At 34.6% G+C, this 16,098-nt stretch overlaps 2 protein-coding genes across 2 annotated transcripts; both read left to right on the top strand.

Annotated features, from left to right (window-relative positions):
- The first annotated feature begins 1,883 nt into the window (after positions 1-1,883).
- Positions 1,884-3,068, top strand: LOC141704645 (uncharacterized). Its single transcript, XM_074507850.1, has one exon. It carries the CDS (start codon positions 1,884-1,886, stop codon positions 3,066-3,068), a length of 1,185 nt encoding a protein of 394 aa, XP_074363951.1.
- Positions 3,069-5,160: 2,092 nt separating this feature from the next.
- On the top strand, positions 5,161-5,922 carry LOC141704646 (secreted RxLR effector protein 161-like). The gene has a single exon (XM_074507852.1). The coding sequence runs from the start codon at positions 5,161-5,163 to the stop codon at positions 5,920-5,922; it is 762 nt and encodes a 253-aa protein (XP_074363953.1).
- Positions 5,923-16,098: the final 10,176 nt, after the last annotated feature.

Consider the following 16,098-nt stretch of genomic DNA (forward strand, 5'->3'; position numbering starts at 1 on the left):
TGACAAAAGAGGTAGATTAATGGATCTAACATGTAAATCCTTCTCAATAATCTTTGTAAGAACTATTAAAAAACATATATAAATCAAAGATAGAGATAAATAGTTTACCATCAACATGATCCACAAGAATTAAGATGCACATATATAAATCACAAAACATAGAATTCAATACAACAATAGATAATAATTTTATCAAATAATGAGAATTATAGAAGCACAAAAATAAAATCTTAAGATTAAATATAAAAAAGCATAATTTCACAACAACAAAACTAGCTACACAATTTTAAAAGCTATATACCTCTTTCAAACGATCTGCTGGAGCCTATACTCACCTCTGTAGCAATGAAATGTTTTAGCCTACTAATACTTATAAAAATATGTTCGTGAACAATCTTTAATAAAATCATAATATATAAGTCAAATTATAAAATCATAATAAGTCAAATTATGACGACATTATCTGCATAAACTTTTAAATTTACATGCAGAAGCATTCAATTTTGTCATTATGATTAAAGATAGAGATAAAAAGGTTACCATCAACAACTTCTTTTTGTCTTTATTTGAGTAATTTAAAATATTTAAAAATTATGTAACTTAATATTTGGTAGTAATGCATTTATCTTTTCTTATCAAACGCAGAAGAGGCCACTAATATTTAATTGTGTCAAAATATTTACTCTCTAAATGCCCCACCCACCGCCCAACCACCATCCCCCCACCCCCACCTCTCACCCATCCAATTGTTAATGTTTATGATATTGTGTTTGACACACACTTTAACATAAATATAAAATATATCTTTATAATTTATTTTATTTTTTTATTTTTTAAATAAATATTTAAAATATTCTACTTTTATTTTTTTTCTAAAATAATATAATTATACTTTACATTAATCTTAAAATATTTTTCGTAACACTCTCCCACAAACACATTAACAATTGGGTGAGATGCTAAGTACATTTACACTTTAATTTTTAAAAAACTACTCTTACATACATGTTAAAAATTGGTGGGACTGATGTTAGGGTGGGGACAAAGAGAGTACATTTCAGTTTTAATTCTTAAAAATGCACAGACGTACTTGTTTGAAATAGTCACATTAATTTGAAATTTTATGAATGTATGTTATATATAAGTTTGGTGTATAATTGATATGTACTATAGTATATTCACTTTTCAAGTTTAAGTAGCAGAATAAATATTGTTTTATTAATGTAAAATTTGAATATTTCATAAAAATTAAGCATATTTGTTTATATTTTTAGTTTTGATAAAAAAGATTTTAGTAAGCTGTGAAATTACCTTAATCAACTTATAAACTAAATGTTCTTAACCTCCTTTACATATCCCTTTGGCTGAGTCGCACACCTCCAGCGACTCAGTAATCATTGTTTTCACGTCTAAATGATGAACTTGCCAATTATTTTTGGTTGACACAGCCAATAACAAACGAACAGTTTCCAACATCTCACTAGTGCAAAAATCTCATGGTAGTCTATCTTGTGCTCTTGAGCATATCCTTTTGCAACCAATATTGTTGGGCTTGGGCTTAATCTAAACATATTTATTTGAGTTTATGTTATTGAATAAAAAGTCTCGATTATTGTAGTTGGTTATAGTAGTGTGCCGCAAGTTTAGGATTAAAATAAGTGAGAGATAAATTAGGATCAATTATCCTAGTTTATAGCACAATTCTGTTACAAGTTGTTTAAGTAGCAGTGCTGGTTTATTCTGTAAGATCTCATCAATTGTAAGAATTTCATACAAGTAATCAATCAAATATTAGCTGTGTTATCTCTTTCTTTATTTGCTCTAACATCTGGTATCAGAGCACTCAAGTCACCTGTGAAACACGATCGTGGTTAAACAGTGAAATGGAAGCTAGCAAGAACAAGGAGGGGTCATTTGGACTGAGTTATCCTATGCTAACTAAGACGAACTACACCACATGGGCCATCAAGATAAAAGTCTTTATGCAGGCACACGGTGTTTGGGATGCAATAGAACCAAAGGATCCAAAGGGTACAGTCGAAGAAAAAACAGACAAGCGAGCACTAGCCATTATCTATCAAGGGATTGCAGATGACATGCTGTTAACGATAGCAGAAAAGAAAACATCGAAGGAGGCTTGGGGGGCTATAAAAATAATGTGCCTAGGTGCGGATAAAGTAAAGAAGGCTAAAGCTCAGACCCTAAAATCAGAGTTTGAGTCTCTAAAGATGAAAGACACTGAAATGTTGGATGACTTTTGTATGAAATTAAACGGCTTGGTTTCGAAAATCAGGGCGTTAGGAGAGACAATTGCTGAAGAGTATGTCGTTAAAAAGCTACTAAGGGTTGTCCCAACTAAGTTCCTCCAAATTGCGTCTGCAATCGAACAATTTGGTAACTTAGACACTATGTCCGTGGAGGAGGTCATTGGTTCTCTTAAAGCCCATGAGGAACGCTTGGGTGGACAAACGGAGAACAACGAGGGGCAGCAACTACTCTTGACTGAGGATGAGTGGCTCAAGAGAGAAGGCAACGACAGGAAACTTCTTCTCACTCGAGAAGAGTGGTTGAAGAAGTCAGGAAAGGCTGGGCAAAGCAGTGGTAGTGATTATCACACAAGGGATAACCGTATGGCTCGAGATAGAAGCCAGGTGAAATGTTACAATTGTGCTGCATATGGACACTTCGCTTATGAGTGTCGTAAGCCTAAGAAGAACAGGCCACAAAGAGGGGAAGCAAATATGTCATTTATAATCGACGAAGAACCTGCACTCTTGATGAATTTATGCGAAAACATCAAACCTGATGTGATTGGCATTACCGAGGATAAGATTATAGTAAACATCAAGGAGAGAGATGAAAACGTATGGTATCTTGATAATGGAGCTAGTAATCACATGACTGGACGTCGTGAGAAATTTGAAAAGCTTGACAGGACTGTGAAAGGGGAAGTGAAATTTGGTGATGGCTCAGTAGTCCAAATTCAGGGCAGAGGTTCAATCAAATTCCTGTGCAAGAATGGGGAGACCAGAATTTTAAGCGAAGTCTGCTACATACCTACTTTGTGAAGCAACATCATCAGCTTAGGACAGCTCTCGGGGGAGGGAAATAGAGTTGTCATGAACGGAGAGAAGCTGTGGGTTTATGATAGTTGTGGAAGGATGCTTATGCAAGTCTAAAGGTCTGCAAATCGACTCTATAAGATTCACATTCAGGAAGCTAAACATTATTGTCTACTAACAAAGGGTGACGAGGAAGCATGGTTGTGGCATAAGAGACTCGGACACGTAAATTTCAAGGAAATGCAACTGTTATCAAAGAATCATATGGCTCATGGTGTACCAAACATTGTTCACCCCAAAGAAATCTGTGAGAGTTGCCTTATGACAAAACAAACACGTAAGCCTTTTCCAAATAAATCTAATTTTATTGCTAAGTCTGCTCTAGAATTGATACATTTGGATTTATGCGGTCCTATATCCCCTTCCACACCGGGGGGGAACAATTATTTTATGCTTCTTGTTGATGACTACAGCCGTATGATGTGGGTTTATTTCCTTAAACACAAGAATGAGGCACTGAATTATTTCAAGAAGTTTAAAGTTCTTGTTGAGAATTGAAAATGACAGGGTATTCAAGTTTTAAGAACCGATCGAGGAGGCGAATTTTGTTCAAAAGAGTTCAACCTTTTTTGTGAGGAACATGGCATACTTAAGCACTACACGGAATCCTACACACCACAACAAAATGGTGTCGTAGAGCGCCGGAATCGTACAGTAGTTGCCATGGCATGAAGCATGCTCAAGGAAAGACAGGTGCCAGCTACTTATTGGGGAGAGGCAGTCACTCATGCCATTTATATTTTAAACAAGCTGCCAACACGAGCAATGTCGAATCTTACTCCTCATGAAGCCTGGTTTGGAACAAAACCAAACTTGCATTATGCCAAAGTATTTGGTTGTACTGCTTATGTCAAGATTCCAGCTGTACACACAAAAAAACTCGACTGATAGAAGTCGACTAATGGTTCATTTTGGCAGAGAAGCTGGAACCAAGATATTTCGACTGTTTGATCCTATAACTGGCAGTATTCACATCAGCAGAGATGTGTTTTTCAACGAACAGAAAGCCTGGAATTGGGATGACTCTATTAAATCTGCGCCTAACAGCGGTGCACACTTTATCCTGGAAAATGATCCCACCGAACCTGAGAATTCTAGCGAAGAAAAAACTGACAGTACAACACCTACCACTCCAGACACGACATCTTCTGATGAAACTGCAGAAACACCGCCCCCAAGGCTCCGCTCACTTGCAGATATTTATGACCACACGACTGAGGTGGAATTAGCTGAAGATGAACTTATGTTAATGGGTATTGATGAACCCATTTCTTTTGAGCAGGCTGTTGAGGACGATGCCTGGAAGACAGCAATGGATAATGAAATCGCCTCTATTGAAAAAAACAATACTTGGCAACTAGTGGATCTTCCAAAAGGGCATAAACCTATAGCACTTAAATGGGTTTACAAGTTGAAGACTGATCAAAATGGAGCTATCACTAAACACAAAGCCCGTCTTGTGGCTAAAGGATATGTTCAACGTCATGGAATCGATTATGAAGAAGGCTTTGCCCCGGTTACTCGACTTGAAACAGTCCATTTACTCCTTTCATTGGCAGCTAAAAATGATTGGGAGATTCACCATCTTGACATTAAATCTGCTTTCTTGAATGGTGTTTTACAAGAGGAGGTTTATGTAACACAACCCAAAGGCTATGTCAAAAACGGCTCCGAACATCAAGTCTATAGGCTTCCCAAGGCTTTGTATGGGCTTCGTCAAGCCCCTCGAGCGTGGTATGCTCGTCTCAACCAGTACCTTCTCACACTCGATTTTGTTAAATGCCCATATGAGCATGCTGTATATACTCAGAAGGATGGAGCTCATTCTCTAGTTGTTGGTGTCTATGTCGAAGACTTATTAGTTACTGGCTCATCTCTGTCACACATTGCCAAATTCAAGGGGGAAATGAATCGTGAATTTGACATGTCTGACTTAGGGCTGCTGTCTTACTATTTGGGGTTGGAAGTTACTCAAGACAAGGAGTTTATTGAACTCAGGCAGTCGACTTATGCGCAGAAGGTGCTCGAATAGGCAGGCATGGCAGAATGTAATAGTGTGAGATATCCTATGGAGCACAAGATACAATTACATGCTGACAGCTCGGGTGAAGTTGTAAATCCTACGCAGTTTAAAAGCATTATAGGCGGGCTCAGATACCTAGTGAATACAAGACCTGATATTGCTTATTCTATAGGGATTGTTAGCAGGTTTATGGAAAGGCCTACACAGCTGCACATGAACGCAGTTAAAAGGATTTGTCGATATCTGAAGGGAACGCTACAGTACGGACTAATCTACACAAAAGGCCAAGGAAATTATATACTTTCGGGTTTTTCGGATAGTGACTTAGGAGGGAGTATGGATGACCGAAAGAGTACGGGAGGAATGGCTTTCTATCTTGATGAGAATTTAATTACTTGGGTGTCACAAAAACAACGGTGTGTTGCACTCTCTTCGTGTGAGGCTGAGTTTATGGCGGCTACGGCGGCTGCCTGCCAGGCGATTTGGTTGCAGCGGGTACTGAGTCATATCATGGGCATCAAGGTTGCTCCTGTCACATTGTACATTGATAATAGGTCAGCTGTGGACTTGGCACGTAATCCAGTTTTCTATGGACGAAGCAAGCATATTGACTTGCGCTATCACTTCATCCGTGATTGTGTTGAACAAGGATTGATAATTATAAGACATGTCCGCACGAATGAACAACGAACTGACATCCTAACGAAGGCATTGGCAATATCCAAGTTTGAGAAGATGCGTCAGTTGCTTGGTGTCAGAAAGCTGGAGAATGTTTAGATTAAAGGGGAGTTATGTTGGGCTTGGGCTTAATCTACACATATTTATTTGAGTTTATGTTATTGAATAAAAAGTCTCGATTATTGTAGTTGGTTATAGTAGTGTCCCGCAAGTTTAGGATCAAAATAAGTGAGAGATAAATTAGGATCAATTATCCTAGTTAATAGCACAATTCCTTAATGATATAAAGTATAAGAATATAAGATATAGATATAAAATTACCCATTTTTCCTTTGTAATATCATTATTATTAATTTTAGTACACATATTATATATGGTGCTGGATTGACCCGTTGTGAGGTACTACATGTTTATAGTGTCATAAGTTAATCTCACAGTAATAATGATGTATTGGTCTTTTGACTTGAAATCATTATATTTCTATACGAGAATTAATATACTTTGATACTATTGAAAGTTATCCTTGACCGGGTAATAATAAAAGTAGAGATTGGGTACATTATGAATCGTATGAGAAATATGAATGATCTAGATGGGATTTAGCCCTCATGTATTAAAGGAGTGATATTATTGGCCCTTGATTGAGTAAGACTATAAAATGCATGGTCGTGCTCAAATACTGATTTGTTTAATAGTTTACTCATTGATCAAGGAAAGAAGGATTGAACGTTAACGGAGGATGACACAATGCATGCCTCGAGTTTGATCTATAATATAAGGCTAAAGGGATTATATTACATTGTACATTATTCACGAAAGGTTTAATTGATCACTGATTAAATAATTAATACTTGGGTAACAATGATGTATTACTAGATGCCGCTCATTGTTTATGATTTGAAATTAGATTTAAAATTGTTGCCAACGTAACAATAACCTAAAGGGTCGCACAAAGAATGATTGAAGGATTATTTAATTTAAATTCGGACTTAAATAAAATGTAAGTATTTCGAATTATTTGTTATTAATTAAGTGTGACTTAATTAATTAAATAAATAGGAAATTCGAATTTAATATTGCATGACCAATTTTTTAGATATATTATGTTATGTTATTCAGCACTGCATGTTTCATCGATAAATTATTTATTTCTTTGAAGTTGCTTTTATGTCTTTGGTTTCTTTTATGCACACATTATTTACTTTCAAGTTCTATCTAGTTTTGTGATTTTTATGGTCATTCCGGCTTATATTTGATTATCTAGATATGGTGATGGTATGTAGTTAGTGATGCCACTGGTTATTGTGATGGTGGATACGTGGTGAAAAGTGGTCGCTAAGTAGTCGTTCCTGTGATATTTAAATATTTGGAATTTGTGACAGTTTGATTTTAGTAAGTGTGTATGATTGTGATAATATTCTTAAATCAGGTGGTTTACATATAGTTTTTGGTATTGGCATATGATATTGAGTGGAAAGAAATGGATGGAAAAAGTGGTCATGCAATGATTTGAACTTTGAATGTAGTTATTTTTTAAAATAAATTTATTATCTACGTAATGATATTGGTGGCTAAAGTTCATGGTTGTATGTGGTAGTGGATGGTTGTGGGCAATCGTTGTTCAAGTAGAAAAGAGATGATTGTGGTTTATGAAAATTTGGATAGAATTAAAGAGTTGTGGAAAATGAATACAAATCATATATTGGATTAATATACATAGATATGTATGACTGGCTGGAATTAAATTTTATTATTTATTAATTAAGTGTTCTCATTGAAATATGAATATCTCTCAATAAATATATCCTAATATGTTAGAATCTTATAAGACGTTTAATCTTAGAAGACGTTTTAATCGAGGATATCTTTCTTTTGTGACTAAATATCTCCTAAGATAGTATCTTACAATCTTAGTCAAATCCCACCATATTTCTTTTTTGACTAAATATATCATAATATCTCCTAATATCTTACTATCTTAGAAGACATTTTAATTTTTAAACATCCATGGATTTCATTGAATAAATTCAAAATCAAAATCGATCTTTGAAACATATATGCTCACAATCTCAATTTTATTATACCCCTAAATTTCATATAAATACACAATTATGTATTAGTTTCATACATGTTTAATACGTTTAAAGGATAATATAGAATTTTAGTCAAATATTAAGATCTTTCTTTTTTGACCCAATATATCATAATATCTTAATATTCTAAAAGACGTTTTAATTTCCATGATGTCCATGGATTTTACTAAATTAAGTCAAAGTCAAAAATCCAAATTGAATCTTTGTAATCTAGCATATCCTGTCAATTCCAATTTATTATACCCCTAAATTTCATATAAATAAGGCATATGTATTAGTTTCAACATGTCAATGTCTTAAAAAAACATCTCCATTTTCATTCATGGATAAATCTCATACATGTCTCCGCTAAATTATAGACAATGCAGAACCCATATCTGGCGATGCAAGGAGTAGATGAAGCTGATATCGAACTAAGAATCCTGAGATGTGATGTTATCATCAAATCACATCAGTCACACACTGTTCCTAGGATGGGCTATCCTGCGGCATATGCATCTTTCAAGATTAAGCCTCGAAATTTTCCAGGAAATGCTGTGGTTATTGTTTCACATACGCAATTGGAGAATCGGAAGGGGAACTCACAACTTGCAGGCTGGAAGGAAAAACTGAATCGGGACGTACGGACTATTGAGTTAGAGTTAAATATATTTAGCAAGGTGTTTAACGAGCATGGATTTGAATGTCCGCAGATCAGAGGATCAACAAAAGAAGAAAAAGTCTTGAGCGGTAAAAACTTCGAGAAAGTTATTAAGGGGCTTGAAGTCATCACTTTATTCAAGCTCTACCAAAGATGTTAAACTTAAGCATATGCTAGAATGTTTTACGAATTATGTATGATTTGAATTAATGGTACTCTAATATTATAAATATTTTTGTGAACTGATGTATATTATACATAATAGTACAATACTAGTATTTTATGATTTTATAAATTTAAAATTAATTGATATTAGATGTTACTAATAATTAGTTACACTAAAACTTGAGTTCATTACTTTTTTATCACAATAATGAATTATTTGATTGATGGCAACGAGAAGTTATTGATAAATATATTTAGAAGTTGTGCGAATAATAATAAGAAATTACGACGAACATGAACATAAACTTTTTGTGGGACACATTTTTGATGTGTTTGGTCATATTAAATTAATGAATGATATTGTTAGATAATTTATCATAAATACTATATTGAGGAACACCGATAGAAAAATTTGAATGATGATTTTATAATATCTATGTATTATATTATACATTTCATGCATGATTAATTAATAATATAAAATATAATTGTAATACAATTTTTATGATAATATATTCATTTCAATATTTTTAAAATTAAAAAGTAACTAATGTGATACACGGTATTGGTGTTACAGTTTTCTTCAACATTAGCTTTATCGCTATTGTAACACTAATTGAGAGCGGTAACAATAGAATAACAATTTTTTAACTAATGTAACGTTGCTTGTAACACTGACATTATAGTATCCCACTTATGGCATATTGGTAGTAGCTTTAAGAGCAACAACATGAACATGTGCAACTTGATAAGAGATATTTTTTGTCGATAATCTCCAAGAATTGGTACATTCATGTTATCTTAATATCTTCAATTCAACATCAAGGCAAGATGAGAGAATCGAAATATATAAGCTTTAGAGGCTTTGATCATAGATTTTAGAATTGTTGGGCTTTTGCTGAGAAGGCCTAAGTCCACATTAATATGATATTGTCCACTCTAGGCCGAGCCCGCACGGATTTGTTTTTGGGCACCTCCCAAAAGGCCTCATACTAATGCAGTTATCTGGCTGCTTATATTCTAGTCATCTGCCCCTCCCACAAATGATGTGGGATAACTCCTGACAATCTCACCCTTCAAATATCGAGCCCAGCACCTGTCGATTTTTCCTGCTGATTGTGTGATCTGGATCCCCCTTGACCCATACTGGAATTCTTTTAGCTTTCTGCCTCCCCCTTGGCCCATACTGGAAGTTCCACCTGCCTTTTCCTTGAGCCCATATGGGGTTAGCCCATCTGCCTTTCCCTAGGCCTATCTGGGATTCCGTCTGAGATTGTTTTGGACCGTTACAACCTCAAGCTCTAATACCACTTGTTGGGCTTTTACTGAGCAGGTCTAACTCCATATTAGTATGATATTTTCCACTCTGGGCCGAGCCTGCACCGATTTGTTTTTGGGCACCTCCCAAAAGGCCTCATACTAATGGAGTTATTTGGCTGCTTATATTCTAGTTATCTGCCACTCCCATAAATGATGTGGGACAATTTCTAATAAGAATCTCATCTATATTACCTGCAATATCATTATCATCATCAATATTATCATCAATATCACTAGGATGTGGCATGCTTGTCAAGATCATCATCATGAGAGAAATGTTATACTATACCCTTAAATTTTTAGTCAACTTTAGATTTGGAAATTCTTTATCCTAATATGTAGCTGAAACAGAAAGACCTTTAATTCTCTTTATTATTTTAAAGCGATCTCATCACTTCTCACACATATATCACTTTTCAAAAGCAATATTTAAGGCACTAGAAGTCCCTGACTTCTCTCTCAAGTCTACCTCTCATTTTTCCAGCATAAAAGACGGCCTCTCAGTTTCTTAATTTTTCACTAATTGTTTCCCACATTCCCACTTGAAAGGCTCAAATCACTACCAAATGAAAAAATTAGAGAGGGCCGGAAAGAGTGGTCTACAGTCATATAAATAAGGGTATCCTCACACAAGGGTCTATTTTTAGCCATACTAGAATATAAAATAATAGTACTAATTAAATATGTACCTTCAAAAGAAGAATCCATATGAATGGATATTAGAGGAGTTACAAGAATAACACTAGCATTCTTCTTTGCATCAACCACTTCAACCTTAAGATCAAGAAATATTGAAGTGTCAGCATATGCAGCATCATCTGGAGTCGTAGTGGTGCCTTCATCAAGACTTTGACCTGATCATTCTTGTGGGGCATGAAGCTTATATAACCCTTTAAGCTGAGAGTTCTTGTTGGCTTATCGCAAATATTGAATCATTCAATATTGCATCGAACTCAGCTATATGCTCCTGATGAGCTTCTTTATCCTTTGTGTGCGGTACAATATTAAATTCCATTTTTTCAGAACCTCCTTGAGCAGTGTCAGGGAATTGTCCTTCCAGTAGTAGTGTGTGAACCTTCACTTTGAGAAGGTGGTTCTTTTGTGACAAGGTCATTAACGCCTGTTGAATCCCTTTGAGATTCAACTTCTTGTGTGCTGTAACCTTTCTGTGAAGATTGATACCTTGATTTATTTCTGTAATATACAATTTTATCTTCTGTTTTCGTTTTCAAATTGTCAGTACCGGCTTGACCAGTATCAAGACTAGATAATGACTTAGCTGATGACTTGTCAAGAATTCCACCAACATCAGGAATAGAGGCATCTCTATCTATATTGGCCTTGTTTAGAGGAATAGCTCACAACTTGCAGGCCGACAGGAAAAACTGGATCGAGATGTACGGACTCTTAACTTAGAGTAAAATATTGTTAGCTTTGGCAAGGTGATTAACGAGCATGGATTTGAATGTAGCAGATGAGAGGATCATCCACAGAAGAAGAAGTCTTGAGTGGTGAAGAGTTGGAGAAATTTATTAAGGGGCTTGAAGTCATCACTTCATTCAAGCTCTACCAAAAATGATAAACTTAAGCATATGTTAGAAAGTTTTACTTATTATGTATGATTTGAATAAATGGTACTCTAATATTATAAATATTTTTGTGAATGTGATGTATATTATACATAATAGTACAATACTATTATTTTATAATTTTATAAATATGAAATTAATTGATATTGGATATTACTATTTGTAATAATTAGTTTCCCTAAAACTTGAGTTCATTAATCTTTTTATCACAAAAAAAATGAATTACTTGATTGATGGCAACGAGAAGTTAGTGATAAATATATTTAGAAGTTGTGTAAATAAAAATGAGAAATTATTGCGAACAGGAAAATAAACTTTTTGTGGGACACATTTTTGATGTGTTTGGTCATATAAAATTAATGAATGATATTGTTAGATAATTTATCATAAATACTATATTGAGGAACACAAATAGAAAATTTTGAATGATAAATTAATAATATATATGTATTATATTATACTTTTCATGCATGATTAATTAATTATACAAAATATAATTTTAATACAAGTTTTATGAAAATATATTCATTTCAATTTTTCAAAATTAAAAAGTAACTAATGTGATACACGGTATTGGTGTTACATTTTTCTGCAACATTAGCTTTATCGCTATTGTAACACTAATTGAGAGGTGTTACTATAGAACAATAATTTGTTAACTAATGTTAAGCTTTTAACACTTGCATTATAGTAGCCCATTTATAGCATAGTGGTAGTAGCATCTAGAATAGTTTGCATATCTGGATTTGAAAGTGCATTGGGAGTCAGATCAGCATGAACATGTACAACTTGATAAGAGATATTTTCACTCGACAATCTCCATGAATTGTTCCATTCATGTTGTCTTAATATCTTCAATACAACATCAAGGCAAGATGAGAGAATCGAAATATATAAGCTTTAGAGGCTTTGATCATAGATTTTAGAATTGTTGGGCTTTTGCTGAGTAGGCCTAACTCCACATTAGTATGATATTGTCCGCTCTGGGCCGATCCCGAACGAATTTGTTTTGGGCACCTCCCAAAAGGGCTCATACTAATAGATTTATCTAACTACTTATATTCTAGTCATCTGCCCCTCCCACAAACAATATGGTACAACTCCCAATAATCTCCCCCTTCACACATCGGGCCCGACACCTGTCTTCTGGCTTTCTGCCTCCCCATTGGCCCATACTGGAAGGTCCACCTGCCTTTTCCTTAAGCCTATATTGGGTTAGCCCATCTGTCTTTCCCTAGGCCTATTTGGGAGCCCTTCTGAGATTGTTATGGACCGTTACAACTTGAAGCTCTGATACCACTTGTTGGGCTTTTGCTGAGCAGGCCTAACTCCATATTGGTATGATGTTGTCTGCTCTGGGCCGCGCCCGCACTTATTTGTTTTTGGGTACCTCCCAAAAGATCTCATAATAATAGAGTTATGTGGATGCTTATATTCTAGTCATCTGCCCCTCCCACAAATGATGTGGGACAACTTCTAATAAGAATCTCATCTATATTACCTGCAACATCATTATCATCACCATTATTATCAGCAACATCACTAGGATGTGGCATGCATGTCAGGATCATCATCATGAGAGAACTGTTCTACTACACCCTTAAGTTTTAGGTCAACTTTAGATTTGACAATTTTCTTATCCTGATGTGTAGATGAAATAGAAAGACCCTTAAATCTATTTATTATTTTAAAACAATCTCATCATTTCTCACACATATATCACTTTTCAATAGCAATATTTAAGGCACTAAAAGTCCCAGACTTCGCTCTCAAGTCTACCTCTCATTTTTCCAGCATAAAAGATGATCTCTCGGTTTCTTAATTTTTCACTAATTATTTTCCCAAACTCCCACTTTAAAGGCTCAAATCACTCCCAAATGAAGAAATAAGATAGGGCCAGAAAGAGTGGTCTACAGTTATATAAATAGGGGTATCCTCACACAAGGGTCTATTTTTAGTCATAATAGCAGATAAAATAATAGTACTAATTAGATATGTACCTTCAACAGAAGAATCCATATGAATGGATATTAGAGGAGTTACAAGAATAACAATAGTATTCTTCTTTGCAGCAACCATTTCAACCTTAGGATCAAGAAATATTGAAGTGTTAGCATATGCAGCATCATCGGGAGTCGTAGTGGTGCATTCATCAAGACTTTGACTTGATCATTCTTGTAGGGCATGACGCTTTGAAGCTTCTTCAACCCTTTGAACTAAGGGTTCTTTTTGGGTTATCGTAAATATTGAATCATTCAATAAAGTATCAAACTCAGCTCTATGATCGTGATGAGCTTCTTTATCCTTTGTGTGTGGTATAATATCAAATTCCACTTATTCAGAACCTCCTTCAGCAGTGTCATGGAATTGTCCTTCCAATAGCAGTGTGTGAACCTTCACTTTGAGAAGGTGGGTCTTATGTGATAAGGTCATTAGCACCCGTTGAATCCCTTTGAGATTCAACTTCTTGTGTGTTGTAACCTTTCTGTGGAGATTGATATCTTGATTTCTTTCTGTAATATACAACTTTATCTTTTGTCTTCCTTTTCAAATTGTCAATACCAGGTTGACCAGCATCAAGACTAGATATTGACTTGTCAAGAATTCCACCAACATCAGGAATAGAAGCATCTTTATCTGTATTGGCCTCCTTTAGAGGAATAGCTCCTGATGATTCATGTTCTATATAAAAGTAGACTGTGTAGGAGAGTAATGTATAGTCATTTGCACCTTGAGCAATATCCTTTTCCTCTTTGACAAAAGTCCAGATGCAGTGACCTCCTTACTTGCATCATTATCTGCAACTTTATTAATATTTAGCTTTGAATTTAGAGTTGTAGTGTCATCTTCATCAGAATCTGACTTAACAGTCATTCTCAATGCCGTTATTTTCTTCTATTTTACAAAATAAGCTTCTTGTGTCAGGAACATGGTTGGAAAGAAGTGACAAGAGAAGCGTCAAGATTTGTTGCCACATACTGAGTAAAGTTTTCTTTGGAAAAAATGCTTGACCTCCACAAGAATCACAACCTTTCATGTAATTTATTTTTCTCGTCCCTACTCTCATTATCTTGAATGTCATTATTAGTAATTTTGAACATAAGTAGCCATTCATCATCAACGGTATGAATAACCAATTTGCAGAGATACAACTAGAAGAGTATCAAAGTTAAATACATTGCTGACAAAGCATCTAATAATACAGTCAAAATAGAAATTCTGCATTTCCTAAGCTTGGTTCTGAACAGTTCTCTCATCTTGGAAAACTCATAACTGTACATCAATATCCTGAGATAATAAAATAGGACCTCAGTAGAATGATATAAGGAGATTTGTCAATTAGAATAGGTAGCTATAGAGCTGCTTGAATCACTTCAGGGGTGATTTCATACCTCCTATTGCCATTGTGAAAAAAGATACTACCTTTTTTCTTATGTACTTTTTTGTGTCCCAAATCCGCATAGCATCTAATAGTGGGGTTAGTTAAGGCAAAATCAATGTTGCTTTTTTCAAGAAAATCTTGAATGACGTGAAAATTAGGATGGATTTCATTGTGATCATGATGTGCTTTGAAGTTGTTTGGGCCGATTTCATGATTATGTTGAAAGTAAGGTTTTGTTGAAGAAGCTTGAAAGGCATGTAGAGACACTAGTATTTGTCATTGTTGAGAATTAGAGTTCTAGTTTAAGTTTACGAGAGAGGGGAGAAACGATATTTGTGTATAAAAACTGATGTGGAAATATTATTAGTTTTATAAAAACTAACATGATTTTAGACAGTCTATAGACAAACAAAACAAGCGACTTGATGTGATTTGTGAGAATAATTGGCGGTGCTAGTTTCTTGTAATCATAGTTAATTTATTAATGTATATCTACAATAGACAATAGACTTGTATACTACGCCTAGAAATACGCAACTGTGTGCATAATTATCTCACATGAATTAGAATCGTTTCCGCATAATTATCTCACATGCATTAGAATAGTTTCTTTAGAAACAAAATAATTAAAATTTCTTCACTTAACTCATAAAATCATGTGATATCAAAGAGATATTAGTATTTATTTTTAGAACAAATACTGAATTTGAATGGTTTATATATATTATTGATGTGTCATAAGGATTACACAATACTTTTAGAATTTTACTCGATCAGGATTTGACGTGCAATAGGATTTGACCATGTTAGTATTTTATCTACTTTGTCTCACCTGTGCATCAGTATTTGTACTACTTACTACTTTTTATAACTTATCATTTCAAGTTCATTGATTTGGTTTGTGAATGTGACTTCTAATAATGACTTGGCGAAAATGTCTGTCATTTATTGTTACTTTCATGACATGATCCGTTACAAAATGAAATCTAATATTAATATGCTTTGTCACGGAAATTGGGTACTGGACTTCCTGTTGTGGTAATAACATTTGTATTGCCTAGTAAGATAATAATTATTTCAGACCGT

The sequence above is a fragment of the Apium graveolens genome, unplaced genomic scaffold (genome assembly GCF_009905375.1).
Source record: "Apium graveolens cultivar Ventura unplaced genomic scaffold, ASM990537v1 ctg8078, whole genome shotgun sequence".
In the NCBI taxonomy this organism is placed as follows: Eukaryota; Viridiplantae; Streptophyta; class Magnoliopsida; order Apiales; family Apiaceae; genus Apium; species Apium graveolens.